This window comes from Chiloscyllium plagiosum, chromosome 23 (assembly GCF_004010195.1).
Source record: "Chiloscyllium plagiosum isolate BGI_BamShark_2017 chromosome 23, ASM401019v2, whole genome shotgun sequence".
NCBI lineage: Eukaryota > Metazoa > Chordata > Chondrichthyes > Orectolobiformes > Hemiscylliidae > Chiloscyllium > Chiloscyllium plagiosum.
Window position 1 is genome coordinate 8648892 of NC_057732.1, and position 20425 is coordinate 8669316.

The 20425-nt window shown below is 42.5% G+C and overlaps 1 protein-coding gene across 2 annotated transcripts in view; it reads right to left on the reverse strand.

Annotated features, from left to right (window-relative positions):
• Positions 1–20425, reverse strand: part of LOC122561600 (solute carrier organic anion transporter family member 1C1-like) — a 47531-nt gene that overhangs the window by 18848 nt on the left and 8258 nt on the right. For both annotated transcript variants that reach the window (XM_043713452.1, XM_043713453.1), the window contains exons 5-12: positions 19601–19713; positions 19356–19502; positions 19175–19273; positions 14586–14828; positions 11166–11330; positions 8643–8838; positions 5543–5708; positions 633–811 (exon numbers count right to left, since the gene is read on the reverse strand). In XM_043713452.1, coding sequence (XP_043569387.1) covers positions 633–811; positions 5543–5708; positions 8643–8838; positions 11166–11330; positions 14586–14828; positions 19175–19273; positions 19356–19502; positions 19601–19713 — 1308 coding nt within the window. The remainder of the gene's footprint in view (positions 1–632; positions 812–5542; positions 5709–8642; positions 8839–11165; positions 11331–14585; positions 14829–19174; positions 19274–19355; positions 19503–19600; positions 19714–20425) is intronic.

Consider the following 20425-nt stretch of genomic DNA (forward strand, 5'->3'; position numbering starts at 1 on the left):
AGGCACGGCAAAGAGATGGGGGGGATATTGAACTTCACAGTTCAATGATAAATCAAACTTGCCAATGAATGGTCATCCATCATAGATTCTCTAAGTGTGGAAACAGGCCTTTTATCCCAACAAGTCCACATTGATCCTCTGAAGACCATCCCACCCAGACCCATCTCCCTACCCTATCCATGTAACCCTGTGGATAACCCACCTAACCTACACATCCCTGGACACTATGGGCAATGTGGCGTCACCAATCCACCTAATCTGCACATCTTTGGACTGTGGCAGGAAGCTGGAGCACCCGGAGAAAACCTACACAGACCTGTAAACTCCACATTGGAAATTAGCCTTATTTTTGTCCTTTTCTCTGCACAAATGCTTCCTGACCTGTTGATAGTCTTGGTTATGATTCCAATTCCAGCATATGCAGTACTCTGTCGAATGAAGGTGATCACTTCTTTGTAAAATGGTGTGAAAAAACTTTTGATTTGCTTGGAATAAGTAGGACTTTTAACACATCACAAACAGCCTTTGTAATTGTAATTAACCAGTTGTGATTGCAACTGGTTAGCATTGGTTTGACAGAATAGTTGGCTGCCTACCTGAAACTAGAGACATTCAAGTCAGAAAACTTTTACCTGAGTAATATCATGAAACCGGGAACTGCTCCGAAGCAAAAAATTAACGACGTGAGCACAGTGACTGCCATGAAGTAGTGGAAAGATTTTTCACAATCATCTTTCCTTGCACACTGCCCCAGGTGGCCGGAGGAATTGCCAGCAGTCAATGGAGAAATGCAGCTGCAGTTGTGGAAAACCTGCACGGGCGGAAAAAAAGAATCACGGGGCAAAGCCCCATTGAGTCAGTCTGGATTCACAAGGTGATTAAAGTGTTTCTATCAGCCATATTGTAAATGTTTTAGGAGTTTAAAGCAAAATCGTTTTAAAAAAAAACATGTCGGGATCCATGGAAAGTGTGGAAATATTTTCTGTTCTCCCCTAGTATTCATCAGGTACCATGAATTAAGGTCAGTTTAGCTTTGTACAATGCAACACTTTGCAAATTGGTGAACTCTCCAAAGATCCTCAGACAGTACTTACCAAACCCACGAGCACTTCCATCTCGAAGGACAAGGGCAGCAGATACGTAGTAACACCACCGCCTTCCACTTCCCCTCCAAGTCACTCATCACCCCGACATGGAAATATATCATCATTTCTTCACTATCGCTGGGTCAAAATCTTGGAAATCTCTCCCTAAGGGCATTGTGGGTCAAGCCACAACAGGTGGACTGCAGCAGTTCAAGGAGGCAGCTCACCACCACCTTCTCAAGGGGCAACTAGGGACGGGCAGTAAACACTGGCTCAGCTAGCAATGTCTAAATCCCACAAATTAATTTTTAAAAAATTAACAGATACCCACAGATATTGCTCAGAGCAGTGAGTTTAAAACAGACCGGTCAAGAAGAAAGCAGAGTCAAAATTGTCTTCAGGCTCCGAGTCCAAAGTAATAACATTTCTTATGCTTTAATTCCAAATGCTGCTGTGCCTGGTAATTATAGAAATAACAATCTTTGATCTAAGAGTTCATTAAAAACTAACCTATCTTCTTCACACATTCATATCCATATGTTTTCTCATTCCAAAGTGTTATTTTTGCCCTGTGAGGTATAGCTGTGAGTCATAGAGATGTACAGCACGGAAACAGACCCTTTGGTCCAACTCGTCCATGCTGACCAGATATCCCAATCCAATCTAGTCCCATTTGCCAGCACTTGGCCCATATCCTTCTGAACGTTTCCTATTCATATACCCATTCAGATGTCTTTTAAATGCTGCAATTGTACCAGATTCCACCATTTCCTCAGACAACTCGTCCAATACACACACCACCCTCTGCGTGAAAAAGTTGCCCCTTAGATCCCTTTTCTCTCTATGCCCTCTCACCCTAAACTTATGCTCCAGTTCTGGACTCCACCAACCCAGGGAGATGACTTTGTTTATTTATCCTATCCATGCCCCTCATGATTTTATAAGCCTCCATAATTTCACCCCTCAACCTCCTATCCTGCTCTGATAAGTCCTTTCCAAAGTCCTGTTAAGATTTGCCTTTCCAAAATGCAGCACGCCACATTTATCTGAATTAAACTCCATCTGCCACTCCTCAGCCCATTGGCCTGTCTGATCAAAGTCCCGTTGTAATCTGAGGTAACCTTCTTCGCTGTCCACTAAACCTTCAATTTTGGTGTCATCTGCAAACTTACTAACTATATCTCCTATGTTCATATCCAAATCATTTATATAAATGACGAAAAGTAGTGGACCCAGCACCGATCCTTGTCACACACCAGTGGTCACAGGCCTCCAGTTTGAAAAGCAACTCTCCACCACCATCCTCTGTCTTCTACCTTTGAGCCAGTTCTGTATCCAAATGACTAATTCCCCCACCATTCCATGAGATCTAACCTTGCTAACCCGTTTCCCATGAGGAACCTTGTCGAACACCTTATTGAAGTCCACATAGATCACATCTACTGCTCTGCCCTCATCAATCCTCTTTGTTACTTCTTCAAAAATCTCAATCAAGTTTGTGAGACATGATTTCCCACACACAAAGCCATGTTGACTATCCCTAATCAGTCCTTGCCTTTCCAAATACATGTACATCCTGTCCCTCAGGATTCCCTCCAACAACTTGGCTACCACCGAGGTCAGGCTCACTGGTCTATAGTTCCTTGGCTTTTTTTTAAACCAGCTTTCTTAAATAGTGGCACCATGTTAGCCAATCTCCAGTCTTCTGGCACCTGACCTGTTGACTATCTATGATATAAATATCTCAGCAAGGAGTCCAGCAATGACTTCCCTAGCTTCCCACAGAGTTCTAGGGTACACCTGATCAGGTCTTGGGGGAATTTATCCACTTTTATGGATTTCAAAACATCCAGTACATCCTCCTCTGTAATATGGACATTTTCAAGATGTCACCATCTATTTCCCTACATTCTATATCTTCCACGTCCTTCTCCACAGTAAACACTGATGCAAATTACTCATTTAGTATCTTCCCCATCTCCTGCAGCACCATACAAAGGCCGCCTTGCTGATCTTTGTGGGGCCCTATTCTCTCCCTAGTTACCCGTTTGTCCTTAATGTATATGTAAAAACCCTTTGGATTCTCCTATTTGCTAAATTATCTCACGTCCCTTTTGTCCTCTTGATTTTCCTCTTAAGTAAACTCCTACTGCCTTTATACTCTAAGTATTCACTCAGTCTCTCCTGTTTATTCCTGACATATGCTTCCTTCTTTTTCTTGACCAAAGTCTGAATTTCTCTAGTCATCAAGCTTTCCCTACCCTTTTCTCTCTTTCCCCTCTCACCCTAAACCTATGCTCCAGTTCTGGACTCCACCAACCCAGGGAGAAGACTTTGTTTATTTATCCTATCCATGCCCCTCGTGATTTTATAAGCCTTTCTTTTCATCCTAACAGGAATATACTGTCTCTGGACTCATCTAAAGGTTGCTCCAGGTTCCTGAAGCACTTATACAGGAAGTACCAGATGTATTTGCATATTGTCATCAGAAAATATGTTTATCAATTTACTTGTTGGGACTGAGCTCTGCCCTGGACTACCACTTATTCCCTCTCTGGCTTCAACTTGAAAATTGTTGTTCAAATTATAATAACATTGTCAAACAAAATCTACATATTTAAGAATTTGACCTTGATACCTACTTGTGGATTTTTTGTACCAAAGGGCACTAACAATATGAAGGTAGCAGGACTGGCAAGACAAGGTGGAATTGGGGGCAAGAGTATGGCGAGGGCATAGCTAACGCCCATCATTTTTAACTGTCCTGTGCCCAGTTTTGACAAGTTGAACCTGGGCTCCTTGTCTCTGAAAATTTGTTTTGAACTTATCATCTTGAAGAGCAGCCTGTACACTTTGATTTCTTACCATTTTGGACAAGATATATATAAAAAAAGGTCATAGTTCCCATCATTCCTTTAGAAATTCTAGAACCAGCAGTCATATCATCTTCTCTGTACTACTGAGGCTGTGTAAGGCTTTGGTCAGACTGCATTTAGAAAATTGTGAGCAGTTTTGGGCTCCATATCCAAGGAAGGATGTGCAGGCACTGGAGGGGTTCCAATGGAGGTTGACAAGAATGACTGCAGGGATGAAAGGCATGTCTTATGAGGAGTCGTTGAGGACTCTGGCTCTGTTCTCAAAGGAGTTTAGAAGAATTTTGGGAGGCTGGGATTTGATTACAACTTGCAGAATACCACGAGGCCTGGATAGCATGGATGTGGAAAAGATGCTTCCACTAGTAAGACAGACTATGACACCAGGGCACATTCTCAGAGTGAAGGGATGATCCTTTAGAACTGAAATGAGGAGGAATTTCTTTAACTAGAGGATAATCAATCTGTGGAACTCATTGCTGCAGAGGGCTGTGGAGGCCAACTCATGAAATGTCTTTAAGAAAGAAACAGATAGTTTCTTGATTGATTGGTATCAAAGACTACAGGGAGAAGGCTGGAGAAAGGGATTAAGAACACCCTGATTGAATGGCGGTGTAGACCCAATGGGCTGAATAGCCTAATTTTTCTGCTCCCATATCATATGATCCATTGGTACCGCTGCTGTAGTGTTCAGTTATCCATTGCTTCAAGAGGTGTCCCTGACAAGAGTGGAGTCTGACAACAGTGAGAATCAAGGACCCTGAGATAGACAGTCAGCATTACCCAGAAGAATGAGAGATGGGAGTGCCTCTGAGAGAGGCCGAATGGTTTACTTCTATCGTATGTTCACTGTGTGTGAATAGCCTGGGTACGGTTACTGAAAAGGACACAAAACAGCTAGCAATTTGAAAGTAGATGTTTAAAGCTTGCATAGATAAAACTTGCATAGGCATATAACCAACGCAGTGTAATCCCTGCCTATCTCTAAGAATTAGAACGTACCCAAATCATAAAAACTGGACACAATGCAATTTGCAGATTCACTAATATTTCGGTCGCTCTTTGTGAAAACAAAGTGGAGCTTCAAGCGCTAGTTCTGAAATTTGGACGCTGGAAACTGAACTCCAAATCATTGTACATTACAATCGCTTACTGCAACGTTAGTCTTCATTCTGCTGTCAGCGTACAACTCGAGGTATCAGTGCGTGACTCCCTCTGAACTGACCGGAAATATTATGGTTAAACCAACGCAGGTGAAAAGAGAGTGGGGCAGGGTGAACTGAAGCAGACTGCTTTCAATTGCCATCGGGCCAAGAGTAGGGGGACAAAGGATTGAAACAGACGGAGAAAGGGATTTCTTTACAAAGAGATTTGGGAAGCTCTTCAATTTAATGAGGCAGAAACTGTCAACATTGAAGCTGAGAATGTACAAGCAGTTGAAAGCCAGCACATGCCAGGGAAAATAGCAAAGAGGTGTTGTCAGAGTGGGTTGGCAGTGTTTGGGTGTAAATGATGATACAATTGATTTGCCCACATGGCCCGTTTCTGTTTTCTAACTGCAGTGAGGAAATCAAAGGCTCTTACCGTATTCTTCCCTGTTCCAGTAGACGTTGTGCAACCAGCGAGGCAGGGTGAAACATATGTGACACCATCTCCAGCACAAATGGGCTCCCACTGTTTCAGGGAGCAGAAGCAGCCAGTATTACAGTCATGGTTCAGAGCACTTCCCCCAAAGGAGACCTGTGAAGTGCTGAGAAACCAAAGAAAACCAAGTTCATGGAATCACACACAGCAGAGGTGGTACTTATTAGGCCTATTGTACCAGTGTCATGCCTCCTCACCGCTGCTTTTCCCCCTATAACCTTACAAACTGTTTCCCTTCAAAGTATTTTTCTAATTACCTTTTGGAAGTTCCCATTAAAGTCACTTCCTGCACCCTTTCAGCAAATGCATCGCAGATTAGAACGAATTGCTGTATTTAAGATCTCTTCTAGGTGTTCCCCCAATCATAGAATTCACACATTGTGGAAGCTGGCCTTTTGGCCCATCGAGTCCACACCCACTCTCCAGGACAGCATCCCATTTTAGCCCAACCCATTTAAATTTCCCATGGCTAACCCACCTAGCCTGCACATTGCTGAGTACTATGGGCAATTTAGCATGGCCAATCCACCTAAGCTGCACATCCTTGGACTGTGGGGTGAAATCTACGTCCAAACTCCACAACAGAGAGTCGCCCGAGGTTGGAATCAAACCTGGGTGCCTGGTGCTGTGAACCAGCGTGCTAACCACTGAGCCACCATGTTGTCCAGTAATTACAGATGAGTTCGAAATAGCTTCTCCTCATTTTCAATCAAAGACCCTCAAACTTTCACAAGGTTGTAGTGAGAGTCATCCTGGATTAGTTAAGCAATCTTATGCAGCATACTGTCTTGGCCTTTTTTTTAAAAAAAAATGAGAGGAAATTCCACTCGAGGCTCCCTCAGAAATACATGGCTGGACTTTATTCTGACAGATCTTTTGTCGTATTGAGCTATCAGGGGAATGTAAATCACACCCCCTTATTTCACAGCAGTCAGCTGCTCTAAGTTAGAAATCCAGGCAGCCACTTTAGCAGCATAAGTACACGAGGGTGTGATGTGAGGGCTTTGACAGGGTACTGTACCAGATTGGTAGGTGCCAGGTAAGGACGGGCAGTGGGGAGGTTGCGTTTGGGGTTTGGGTCTGGCAGAAGGATTGGGTCCCTGGGGAGGTTGTGCACAGTTGGGGAGTTCGTGAGATATACATACACATGGGATCTATCCAGTAGTTACTCAGGAGTTACACGAAGCATTTAATAGGCCAACATTTTCCTGAATTACTGAATTTGTCGAACCTTCTATTCAAAATCGGAAACATCCAGGTGCTGGGGAATTGCCCAGTGGGAAAGTCAATTTGCTGGGCAGGTCCTTCGGAATGTCTTCTATTACGAATTCCACAGGGTCACCCTGCACTACTCCCATCTACACTGGAATAATAACTACCTGGCCAGCAGAAAATCCAAGGCCTTGTTTCCTAACCATCTTAAACAGGAGGCAACATGCATCAAATAATGAAGGCTATACGAGCAGAGACACAGATGAAACAGACACATAAATAATCAGGGTGTTCACAGGGACATAGGATAGATTTTTGTCTTTGAGCTGACTGACACACGGGACTGATACATGCAATTTTCCTGACCCGGATTATTTCTGTAGCCTGAGGTCTTACAGGATCACGTAATCTCTACAGTGGAAACTGGTTCTTCGGCCCAACAAGTCCACACCAACTCTCCGAACAGTATCCCACCCAAACCCATTCCCCTTTACTCCACATTTACCCCGGGCTAAGGCACCTAACCTACGCATCCCTGGAAACTGTGGGCAATTTAGCATGGCTTGTCCACCTGACCTGCTTATCTTTGGATTGTGGGAGGAAACCGGAGCACCCAGAGGAAACCCACACAGACACTGGGAGAATGTGCAAACTCCACGCAGACAATCGCCCGAGGCTGGAATCAAACCCGGGTCCCTGGCGCTGTGAGACAGCAGTGCTAACCACTGAGCCACTGGAGAAACATAAGACAAAAGCAACGGTGAAGCTGCTAGTGTTAGAAAGCAAGATATCCTGAAGGCCTCAAGACCAAGAATATCATTATTGATAACAATTGTTTGGGTTTCAGGGTTTTTCCCCTCGCTTTAAGCCACCTTTGGGATCTTTGCAGAGCCTCCAGACCCACGAGGGCCCTGCTCTAAAGCCTTCTACTCAAGGAGGAGCAGCAAGCACACTTCCTGTGCCTATTGCAAGCTCAGTGCCACTGAGCACATGCAAGAAGGGCTGGGAGAAAAGAAAGGGAAGATACAAGTCTGTGTCAAGTCTGGTTGCCCATTTATAGGAGAGACATTATTAAGCTGGAGAGGGTTCAGAAGAGATTTACCAGGATGTTGCCAGGTATGGAAGGTTTGAGTTATTAAAAAAAAGGCTGGATAGACTGTGTCTTTTTCCACTGGAGCATAAGAGGTTGGAGAGCAGATCTTACAGAAGTTTATGGTTTAGATAGGCTTAATGGCAGGTTAATAGCATGCACCTTTTCCTAGGATGGGGGAGTTCAAGACTAGAAGACACATTTATAAGGTGAGAAGAGAGATTTAAGAAAAACGTGAATGGGCATTTTTTTTATTTTACACAAAAATGTGGTTGGCATGTGGAATTAACTGGCAGAGGAGGTGGTGGATGTGGGCACAATTACAATGTTTAAAAGAAACTTAGATAAGTACATGAATAGGAAACGTTTGGAGGGATATGTCTCAGGAGCAGGCAGGTGGGACTATTTAAGTTGGATTATGTTCGGCATGAACTGGTTGGACCGAAGTGTCTTTTTCTGTTCTGAATGACTCTGATTCTCAAACACTGATGGAATTCATTTGGTTATTGCAGTAACTGACATCCTGGAAAAGGTTGAGATACAAGTTAACAAGCGATTATTTAGGGGTCCTGTCCACAACAGGGATTCAAAATGACTGAAGAATCACCAACACACACAGGCAATGCATAACATCACAAAACAGTGAATAGATTCCTCTGCCAACATATTCTTTTTTAAAAATGTGACACGCAAAGGGATTCTGAATGATTAATAACATCCAGAAAAATAGATACTTACCCCTGATAGGAGACAGTTAAACCAGCTACTCGAGAGTTCTCGCAAGCCATTGCAAAAAAGGAGTGTGTTATTAACCAACCCAGGGTGCTACATCCAAAGGTTAATTTCGCTGCTTGAACTATATTCAATTTCAACCTTTTCATCACATATCCTCCCAAGAAAAATCCAACACACACTGCAGGGATATTTATGAGACCTGGAGGAGTAAAGAGAGTGAATCACCAACTCATTTCAGATTGAATGAGGAAAATATACAATCTTACACTAAAATGCAACAAGCCGTCCATTTGCAGAGATTTATAAAACCATGAGGGGCATGGATAAGATGAGTCGCCAAGGTCTTTTCCCTAGGGTAGTCCAGAGGGCATAGGTTTAAGGTCAGAGGAGATAAATTTAAAAGAGTCTTGAGGGATAACTTTTTCCACACAGAGCATGTTGCATGTTTGGAACGAGTTACCAAGGAAGTGGTCGAGGTGATTACAATTACATTTAAAAGACATTATGATAGGTAATGGATGGAAAGGTTTAAAAGGTTATGGGCCAAAGGCAGGCAAGTGAGATTGGAAACCTGATCTGCATGGACAAGTTGGGACAAAGGTCTGTTTCCATGTTGTGTGACTCCATTTAGGACTGACATAGAAGGAATTTCTTCACTTAGCACATTGCCATTTCAATAAGTCACCTCTCATGCTAACATTTCTGCCCTGATTTTAGATTTCCATCTTCACAGTGTTTTGATTTTAAGTGGAATATGGAGATAAGTGGATTCAGTAGATGGATTGAAGCGATGAACAACCAGCATGAGCAGAAAAGAGGTTTCATTGTCTGTAGCATCCCACAGTTTCAGAGGAAATTTAGCTTTGGAACAAATTCAAAGAACAGTGTATATTTTTGAAGGTTTTCTGTCTGACTTTATTACAGAATCCTTCTATCTTCGCATGTCTCATTGCTACTCTGTCTCTAATTTATTTGTACCTTTTTCAACATTTTAGCTCACTTTTCACTCCTTTGTCTTTCCACAGTTCACTAAACACCCCTTTGCTGTTTCATACAAGACATCACTCATGGCTTGTTGTGAAAGCCATTTCTTTTCTCTGCCTTGTTTCACGACGGAATTCATTGCTATACCGTATCAACCGGAATCCTGCTTTCAAATCCGGATCAGTATCCGCCCCCCCCCCCCAACACGTTTCTGCATTCTGCACTTCCTCCCTCCCTGTCCTCCAGTTAATATTCCAGCCCATGTGCTCCTCAAACTGTGCAGCCCTGGCTCTCTCAGATTCTTATTGGGCTATGGGAAGAGAGAACGAGGGGCGGGGGAGAAGAGAGAGAGAGACAGAGAGAGAATGAGAGAGAGACGGAGGAGATGGTATAAATCCATCAAGGCTAAACTAAATGTCCCAGTTGCCGGTCCCGATATTGCTCACATCTTGCTCAGCCAGCTCTCTTATTTTTCAATACACATGTTTTGCCCACAATTTTTCAATGGCTCTTTTAACATTTCTGTGTGTGATTGAGGCTATGCACAATTTCTCACATAGGTGTGACTTCACTGTCACCTAGTGTCTAACCATGGTGCTACCATTTAGCGTTTGAACTTGCCGGTGAATTCCTGTGATGTTATAGCTCTGTATAGGACTATAAATGGATGCAGAGGAGCACTAAAATAAAATAGCTTTACAACTATTCATAAATTAAGGACAAACTCCAGGATCCCATGTAAAGATGCATTTTCCCCAAGATTGCTACATGCCAATAAGGTGAAGTGCTTTTTGAAAATGTGCATTTATGTTCAGAAGGATGGGCTATTTTAATATTCACTGTTGCCCAGCTCAGCGCTAGAGTGGTTAGTACCCTTTGCTTTATCTTGGTCATGTATCAGGCTTAGCATGCTCCGAGTGCGTGGAACCATGTTTACTTACCTTCAACTGCACTAAATTTATTTTTTTTGTGTGTGGGACGAGTGAAAAAAAAAAGAGGGCAAACATTCAAACTGTCCACCCCATAACTGAACCAGGAATGCTGCACATTGGAGGATTCCCTTAACCATATCCCACACCAGTGAAGAATGCTGAAAATGGGAACAGGCACAAACTTCCTTGAATCAGGTTCCATCCGCAATTTTTTTTAAAAAAAAAGTGCTCCTAAGTCATTCGACTTGCAAAAACACAAAACTTTGTCCCTAAAAATCCGTGTCACGCAATAACAGCCCAATGCATTTCTGAGGTTAACTTGAACAACTTGTGCCATGCAGACTGTGTCCTTGAGAAAAGGGAAAAAAATATAAAGAAACCAGTCACCTTCTTACAGTGAGAGAAAGAAAAGCTGGAACAAGTTTCAATCCCCAAAACTCATGCACAACATTCGAAACCAGAAGATGACCATTCATTCCATCATCACTGTTCGGACAAACGTCTCCTGCCATCCGGTTTAGCTCTTGTCTCAAAGAAATCATGGACAATAAAAGGAATGCAATAACAGGATATTGTTTGGCTTAGATATGCAGGCAACAGAAGTACAAACCAATGAGGAAGTTGGATCTGGATGCGGACTGTCCATATTGCTGCTCAATAAACTTGGGTTTAAACGTCAACATGCCAATTAGAGCATTCATATGTAAGACCATCGACACCAAGTACAGGACAAAGATGCTATTTGAAAAGAGTGCTTTCAACGATGACAAGAAGCCTGGAAAAGCAACACAAAAATTGCCAGTGTTATTTTAGATCAACCAGTGAATGTATTCTCTGTCAGCACAGAACACATTAAATCAAGCATTGGCACTTTTGAAATCTAATTTAATTATATTGCAGCTCATTGTTGTGGAGTTTTGGCAACGTTTTCCCGTGCTTCCTGAGAAGTCATAGTCACAACTATACCTCTAAGCCCCACGGATTGTTCCAGAATTCAATCAGAACACAGCTGACCTGTCACATACCTGACCAACAAAAATAAATCCACCTCCGTCTCAAAAACATTCCCATCAACCCACCATTGAGTGTCTTGACAGAGTGGGAGGTCCACATTTCCACTATCCCTTGGATTAAAAAGTGGTCCACTGACTTCACACGGAAGGGAGGCGATGGTGTAGTGGTATTTTGCTGGACTGTTTATCCAGCCTCCCAGTTCATGTTCTGCTGACCTGTACTCAAATTGCACCAGGGCAGATGGCGGAATTCAAAATCAATTTATAGAGTCATAGAGATGCTGTACATTATGTACTCTATAAATTGATTTTGAATTCCACCATCTGCCCTCAACTGGAATTAAGAGTCCAAGGATGACCATGAATCCATTGTCGACTGTCAGAAAAAAAGCCTATCTGGTTTACCAATGCCCTTCAGGGAAGGAAAATGTCATCCTTACCTGGTCTGGCCTGCATGTGACTCCAGCCCCACAGCCAATGTGGTCGACTCTTCACTGCCCTCCTGGGAACTAGGGTTGGACAATAAATGCTGCCCTAGCTAGAGACCCCCTCATCCCAGGAATGAATAAAAAAGAACAAAAAACATCAAAATGATCGAATTTGAATGTTGTTTTTCTATCTACCCTGTGAATCCTTTAGCTAAGTTGAAGCTGCTCTATTAAATCACCTCTTAAACTTCTCAACTCAGAAGAATACCAGGCAGGTTTAGCTAACTCCCTTCATTTTACGCCAAATATCATCCTGGTGAATATTCTAGATGGGGTACTATTTAACCCAAAGCAACCAAATAATGGCTTCCTCCCTTTTATGATCCGTCCACACTTGAAAACAATGACAAAGTTCCCATCTGCCTCTTTGATCATCAACTAGCTTTAAACAAACTGAGCCACCTTTTATAGACAAAAACTAAAGCCGCACTATTAGTCAATAATGGAACCTGTTGCTCCCTCTCTCACTGATCAACAGTTAAAGCATTCTACTCCCAGACACCCCCAACACTGCCAAATCCCAAATAATGAACACTTCTGCCTGCTCAATGACTGAAATCGCTTCCCGCTCTGCTCAACAACTCCTGTACACCAAACTTTCTCAGGCAAGGGTCGCACAAAAGGTCTAAGGCATTAAAACGGGGTCACATCAAGGAAAGCTTTCTGAATCACCACTCTAAAACTTTAGCTCCTTTCTTCGAAACATTGCTTAGCAATGTCAGCAGAGCAAAATCCGTCTGAAAATATAATTACAAAGTTTCACAAGTAGTGGCCTTGGGAATCTTGTCAACAATGTCAGAAAAATTGGATACGATTTGCTATCTCACTTTGACTGTCCTTACCCAATGGTCATTTTAACCCCCTTCTTCTCCCCTCCCTTGTCCCCCACCCTCCTCCCCAACCCCAGTAAAAAAAGAAGAAAAGTATGAAATCCTGGAAACTTGCAACAGGACATTCATCACCCATGAAGGTAATCCACTGATGCGTTAAGGTAGGTAATCCTTAATCAGCTCTGATCGAGGAGTTTCAGACTGGAAATGACATTAATGTGTTTTACTCTTTTTGAATGTCAATTGATCTGCTGTGAGTTTCTACGACATTTCCAAATGAACTATTAATTCTCTAAATAGACATTTCTGAACAAAGAATACATTTCAATAAGAGGTTAAAAACTGAGGCTAAAAAATGCCTCTTCCTCATTCTTTGAATGGTTAAACCTTTGCCATGACACGGAGATCCAGCTGATAGGGACAAAATAATTAGAGACAAAAAAAAAACTGCAGATGCCATGCTGGTGAGACATCAGTTCTGCAAGCGAGATGAAGGTTCTCCTGGGGGTCCACTTTATAGAAACTACCAAGTTAAGGAGAGCTTGCAACACAGAGCAGGACCAGAATTTTAATCTTGACCCATCTCCCCACCACAGCTCATAGAACGCCCCATCTTAAAGTAGGCTTCCAAGAGTGGGTGAGGTTTAAAAATCAGGTGGCATGGCAGGATTATAACATTCACCTCCACTGGAAGTTTTCTATGGAGGGTTCCAACGGGATCAGTGCTGGGACCGCTTACTGTTCGTGATCTACATAAGTGACTTGGAGGAAAACATAGCTGGTCTAATTAGTAAGTTTGTGGACGATACAAAAAAAAAGGTGGATTTGCAGATATGGAGGAGGATTATCAGAGGATATAGCAGGATATGGATCCATGGGCAGGCTTGCTTTATATAATGCAGGCTCACTTTAAAACATCCTAGCTTCTTCATGACTTTGCAACCCCACACAGGGTTGCAACCACTTAGTAGCATGCTCTCCTCTGGCAGCAAATTACAATTATTTAAAATGACATGCAGTTAGAAGTTGGTGATAAAACAAGTTGCATGTAGAGGTTGCTGACTGAGGCCAAATAGTTACTGCTTTCCTTGAACCTGACTCCACATGAAGAATGGCATTTACAGCATGAAATCAGCACATTAGAGCCAGGCCACTTAGGGCTAAATAGTTGGTAACCTGTTTGTTAATGGTGACTTCGAGGCCTCCTCCTGTCACTGCTGGTATTTTTGTCTCAGCCTCACCTCAGTGTTAGATGCTTGTGAATCAAACCCCACCCCAAGACACGGGAGCAATTAACTAAAACTGTTAGTCTCACGCAGTTTCCAGTGAGTGAACTGGACAGAGGCACTTCCTTTTGGGTGTCATGTTAAACCAAAGCCCCACTAGACTTGTACTGAAATGCAGTTGAGTTCTTCAGTTATCTTGGCTGACATATCTACCTCAACCAATGCTATAAAGAAATGATCTGGTCATTTATCTAATTGTTGTTTATGGGATAAAGCAACATGGACACTGACAATTGGCTTGACATGTAAGATACTTAATTGTCGATAGATGTTTGAAAATCATAAAATTTTGTAAATATATATTTGATTAACAGGAAATCATACATCATAATGAAAAGATCCCACAAATAGCCTATCGAATGAAACAAATGATAGATATGGTAGTGAAAATTAGTAGAAGATTTGAGACTCGCCTTGGTCCACTTCAGAGATTTTTGGTTTGGGGTTGTTCCTTGCAGGTTCACTTTGATCCGGTTTCAGGACACCTATCTTTTCAGAGGCTTTGCCAAGTTCCTTTTTCCTTGTCTCCTTGGTTAGAGACTTGGGAAAGAACCAGAATGGTATGGAAAAAAGAAGCGAAAATGCACCAGCAATGAGAAACCCAAGCCACCAGGCACCAACCCATCTTGCATCCTTTGACGTGATTGTAACTCTCTCTGGAAAACAGATATTCAAGGGCATGTTATTCTGGATGTACTGTTACATTGTTCTATTGTTCAAGTGAGGAACAGTAGTGTAATGCATGTACATTTATGTACAGTCAGAATGCCACATTATTCACTATTGCACTACAGTCAGTGTATCAAAGCATCAAGTGTCTGTACACAGTATGTAGAGTCATACAATCATTCAACTTGAAAACAGACCCTTTGCTCCAACTCGTCCATGCTGATCAGATATCCTAAATTAATCTAGTCCCATTTGCCAGCATTTGGCCCATATCCATCTGAACATACTGGCACTGGAACGTGTCCAGCGGAGATTCACACGGATGATCCCTGGAATGACAGGTCTAACATATGAGGAACGGCTGAGGATACTGGGATTGTATTCGTTGGAGTTTAGAAGATTAAGGGGAGACTTAATAGAGACGTACAAAATAATACATGGCTTGGAAAAGGTGGATGCTAGGAAATTGTTTCCGTTAGACGAGGAGACTAGGACCCGTGGACACAGCCTTAGAATTAGAGGGGGTCATTTCAGAACAGAAATGCGGAGACATTTCTTCAGCCAGAGAGTGGTGGGCCTGTGGAATTCATTGCCACGGAGTGCAGTGGAAGCCGGGACGCTAAATGTCTTCAAGGCCGAGATTAATAGATTCTTGTTGTCTAGAGGAATTAAGGGCTACGGGGAGAACGCTGGTAAGTGGAGCTGAAATGCGCATCAGCCATGATTGAATGGCGGAGTGGACTCGATGGGCCGAATGGCCTTACTTCCACTCCTATGTCTTATGGTCTTATAGTCTAACAATTGCTATTCATTTTTCCATCCAGATGTCTTTTAAATATTGGTAATTGTACTCACCTCCTCTGGCAGCTTGTTCCATACACGTACCACCCTTTACATGAAAAAGGCACCCCTCACATCCTTTTTAAATATTTCCCCTATCACCTTAAACCAATGCCCTCTCCCATCCTAGGAAAAAGACCTTGTCTATTTACCCTCATGATTTTATAAACTTGCGTAACGTCACCCCTCAGCCTCTGACACTCCAGGGAAAATAACTTCAACCTATCCATCCTCTTCCTATAGCTCAAACCCTGCAGTGCTGGCAATGTCCTTGTAAACCTTTTCTACACTCTTTCAGATTCAACAGCATCTTTCCTATAGAAGGGCAACGAGAATAGTATACAGTGTTCCAGAAGTGGCCTCACCAACATCCTATACAGCTACAACATGACATCCCAACTCCTATACTCAATGTTTTCACCAATGAAGGCCTTCTTTACACTCTGCTTACTTACGACTCCACTTTCAAGGAACTGTGCACCTGTACCCCCAAGTCTCTTTGTTCAACAACATTCCCCAGGGCCTTACAATTAACTGTATAAGTCCTGCCTTACCAAAATGCAACACATCACATTTATCTCCATCAGCCACACCTTGGTCTATTGCCCCATCTAATCAAGGTTGTGTTATACTCAGAGATATTCTTCTTCACTATCCACTACAGCAACTATTCTGGTGGCATCTGCAAACTTATTAACCATCCCTCCTACATTCACAGCCTAATAATTTATATCAATGACAAAAAGTTGTGGACCCAGCATCGATGCCCGTGGCACACTGCTGGTCACAGGACTCCAGTCCAAAATGCAATCCTCTACCACCAACCTCTGTCTTCTACCTTCAAGCCAATTTTGTATCCAATTGGCCAACTCCCCCAGATCTAATGTGACCTAACCTTACTAACTAGTCTACTATGCAGATACAGGGGTCTGGGAAAATACACTCAAGACATCAACGCTGAAACTTTCTAAAAGCGGGTTTCGTTTTGAACTTTAGAGCACCACAAAAATTTTGCAAACTAGATTTGAATAAAATTATTTGGTGATTAGAATTCAAGATCAGTGTAAAAAAAGACAATAGATATTAAGAATCAGTCCTTGTGACCAGAATTAGATCAGATCAGTAGTGTCCCATTTCCTTCTTTCTCTCTTGTCCCTTTAATGCCACTTAGTTGACATGCTTGAAACAAATAAAATTCAATATTTGCATTTATGCTCAGAAGTAAACAACAGTATTGAGGACCAGCCAATTTTTCTTTTGATATATAGAATCTCCACAGTTTGGAAGCAGGCCATTTAGCTCATCCAGTCCATATTGACCCTCTGAAGAGCATCCTACCCAGACCCACCCCATTCCTTTAACCTTGTATTTCCCATGGCTAACCCATCTACCTTGCACATCCCTAGATACCTTGGGCAATTTTGTATGGCCAACCCACCTAACCTGCATTTGGTTGGACTGTGGGAGGAAACAGGAGCATGTGGAGGTAGCCCACACAGACACAGTGAGACTGTCCACAGAGACAGACAGTCACCCAAGGCTAGAATCAAGCCTGGATCCCTGGTGCTGTGAGGCAGCTGCCCACCAGAGTTTCATTCCACCTCTTAAATCACCAGCTCTTCAGCATCACTTTATTTCATGGTCATGCTGTCCACATCCATATAAACTCTCCTAGGCAGTCTCCTAGCAAACTCTAGGTGGACAGTCTCCTTTTTATTCATTTCACGTGACATGGTTTCTTCAGTCAAACAGCGCTGTCCGTTGAATATGGTCTAAGTGTTGCCCTATATGTTAACTCACATAGCACTGACCTCAGTCTCTTTGGCATATGTTGAGATACGTGACTTGAAAGTATATCAAAGAATCACAGAATCCCCAAAGCCATTTAGCCCATCATGTTTGAACTGACCCTCCATACAGCATCCCTCCCAGACACAGCTCCCCCACCATATCCTATAACCCCACAATTACAATGGATAATCCACCTAGCCTATGGTCCCTGAAAACTGTGGACAATTTCAGCATAGACAATCCCCCTAACCTACACATCTTTGGACTGGGGGAGGAAACCTATGTAGACACGGGGAGAATGGCAACTGTCTGTGTGGACTTTGCACAAAGGGTGGAATCGAACCAGTGTCCCTGATGCTGTGAGGCAGCAATGCTAACCAGTGAGCCACTATGCAGCCCTTTTATGGACTCGGGCCAAATGGCCTGTTTTCACATCAACCATCTAAAGAGTGTTCCACTTAGTCCCACCCCATTCCTGTAACTCAACATTTCCCATGACTAATCAACCCAACATACACAACCCTCAACAATATGGGCAATTTAGCATGGCCAATCCACTTAACCTTCACATCTTTGGATTGTGGGAGGGAACTGGAGCACCCAGAGGAAACCCATGCAGATACAGGGAGAATGTACAAACTCCACACCGTTGCCTGAGGTGGCACATATTAACAACTTTAACTATTTGTACTGTCATACTGACACAGACTTATGCATAATCTGCGTTCAATGCTTACTGAAGTCACTGTACACTGCATACAAACAACTGACAAAACACATACTAATGAAAGCAAAACACCCCAGCTGCTGGAAACCTGAAGCATAAAGAGAAATTGCTGGAGAAATTCAGCTGGTCTGGCAACATCTGTAGAGAGAGAAAACTAAATTATTTTTTCACCCCAAAAGACTCTTCCTTGTAACTGAAGGGGACTAGAAAATAATCATTCTTATTGTGTTAAAGGGGGAGGAGGAATTAGTGGAATAGATGCTGAGTATGTCCAGAGTGAAAGACAAAGGGAGTCCTAAGGGTGGTCAGGGACAGATTGAAATCCAAGATAGGTGTTAATTGTTGTTTGAACAGGAAAAAAAACAGGTCAGATCTGCTGAGAGCAAGCAAAGACTAAAACAAGATTCAGGGGTTAGGGTTTGGGCACTGGGTTAATTAAAAGGGAGGTCAATATTCACGCTCTGAAGTTGTTGAACTCAGTGCTTAAGTTTATTCTCATTTACTTACCCTCAAGTGACTACATTCTTTAATGTGGAGGTGCTGGTGTTGGACTGGGGTGGACAAAGTCAGAACTTACAAAACACCACATTACAGTCCAACAGGTTCATTTGAAATCATTGGCTTTCGGAGCGCTGCTCCTTCGTCAAAGTGAAGCCACTTCGCCTGAAGGGACACGCTCTGAAAGCTTGTGATTTCAAATAAACATGTGGGACCATAACCTGGTATCATGTGACTTCTGACTACATTCCTTAAAGCATCCCTCTTGTAAGCAGATTACTTTGCCCTTCATAGCTACTCTTAAAGCCAGCTTCAATATGGCCCGTGACCTGGCTTGCATTATACATGGACAGCAGATACTACATAGGAATGTGAGGCTTATATAGTAATGGTCAGGTATGCACCACAATCATTTTACCTGACAAACATCAAAATACAACAGTTTGAAGGAAACCAAAATCTTTAAAAGTTCCTTACCTAAGTCAACAAAGCCAATGTCTACAAACAGCTTCGCACACAACGATCCCAATAAATATCCAAACAATGGGCCTATCAGGGCAACCGTGTACAAAATTCCTAAAGCACGAGAAAGAAAGATTTCTCAAAATGCTTTCTAACAACTCACAATATTGAGCTGCTCATATCAACTTCACAATACCTATATAGAAAGAAGTATTCTCCTGTGTGGCAAAATCATCAAGATACGATATCCCCAGCGGGCCTGTCGGCGTTTCGCCAATCCCCCGCAAAAGATTTCCGAGAAATATGTACATCCACATGGAGGAGCCTGCTGCTTTCTCACAACCTGAAACAAAACATCGGATATGTCAGAAAACAATGATTCAATGTCGATCAATGAGATTTAAGTCAATCCATGGGTGTATTTACTAGGAAGGAGCTTACCTGAAGAGTTTTCCTCAGGTGCTGGGGTTGTCATATCTTTTGATGTGTTTGAACACTGGGAGGTGCTCATGGTCAAATTGCTTGAAAATGTAAGTGCAGTTTCATAGTTGTAACTGGAACAAGCAGAAGTGTTATCGGCTTAATGCATGTGGTATGCATGACATGTGCAGGTGTATATTCAGTGAAAGCAAGGCCTACATTAGGAGTAGTGTTTATACTCCCACTGAAGTTGCATTTAAAGGGAGCAGAAACTTAACATAAATATAACACTCACATATTATACCACGCAGACCTAAATAGAGTATGCATGTATTATTTCAACAAAGATCATAATACAAAGGAGAGGAAAGATGATAGCAATTCAATCCATGTATACGCAGACTTTAAAAATGCAACAAACTACGGCCTAATGTACTTATTGGCAAACTGATGTCTGTAGAATTAAAGGGAGATGACTAGACACAATTTTGGCTCAGGGTCAGAAATCAGAGAGCATTGTTTTTCAGGAAGTATACAGTGGTGACTATTCCTTTTGCTACATAATAATATTGTGGATTTGGATATACAGAGAATAATTTCAAGGTTTGCATAGACATAAACTCAGAAACCTTGAGAATAGAACAGTGGATGCTGGAAATCAGAGGCAGAAACAGAAATTGCTGGAAAAGCTCGGCAGGTGTGGCAGCATCTGGTGAGAAATCGTAGTAATGTTTCAGGTCTAGTGATCGTTCCTCAGAACTGATGGTAAAAAGGTCAATTTTTATGCAAATGATAGAGGGGAGTAAGGAGTAAATGTTAGGTGGAGATAGAGCTCAGAGAGAAGAA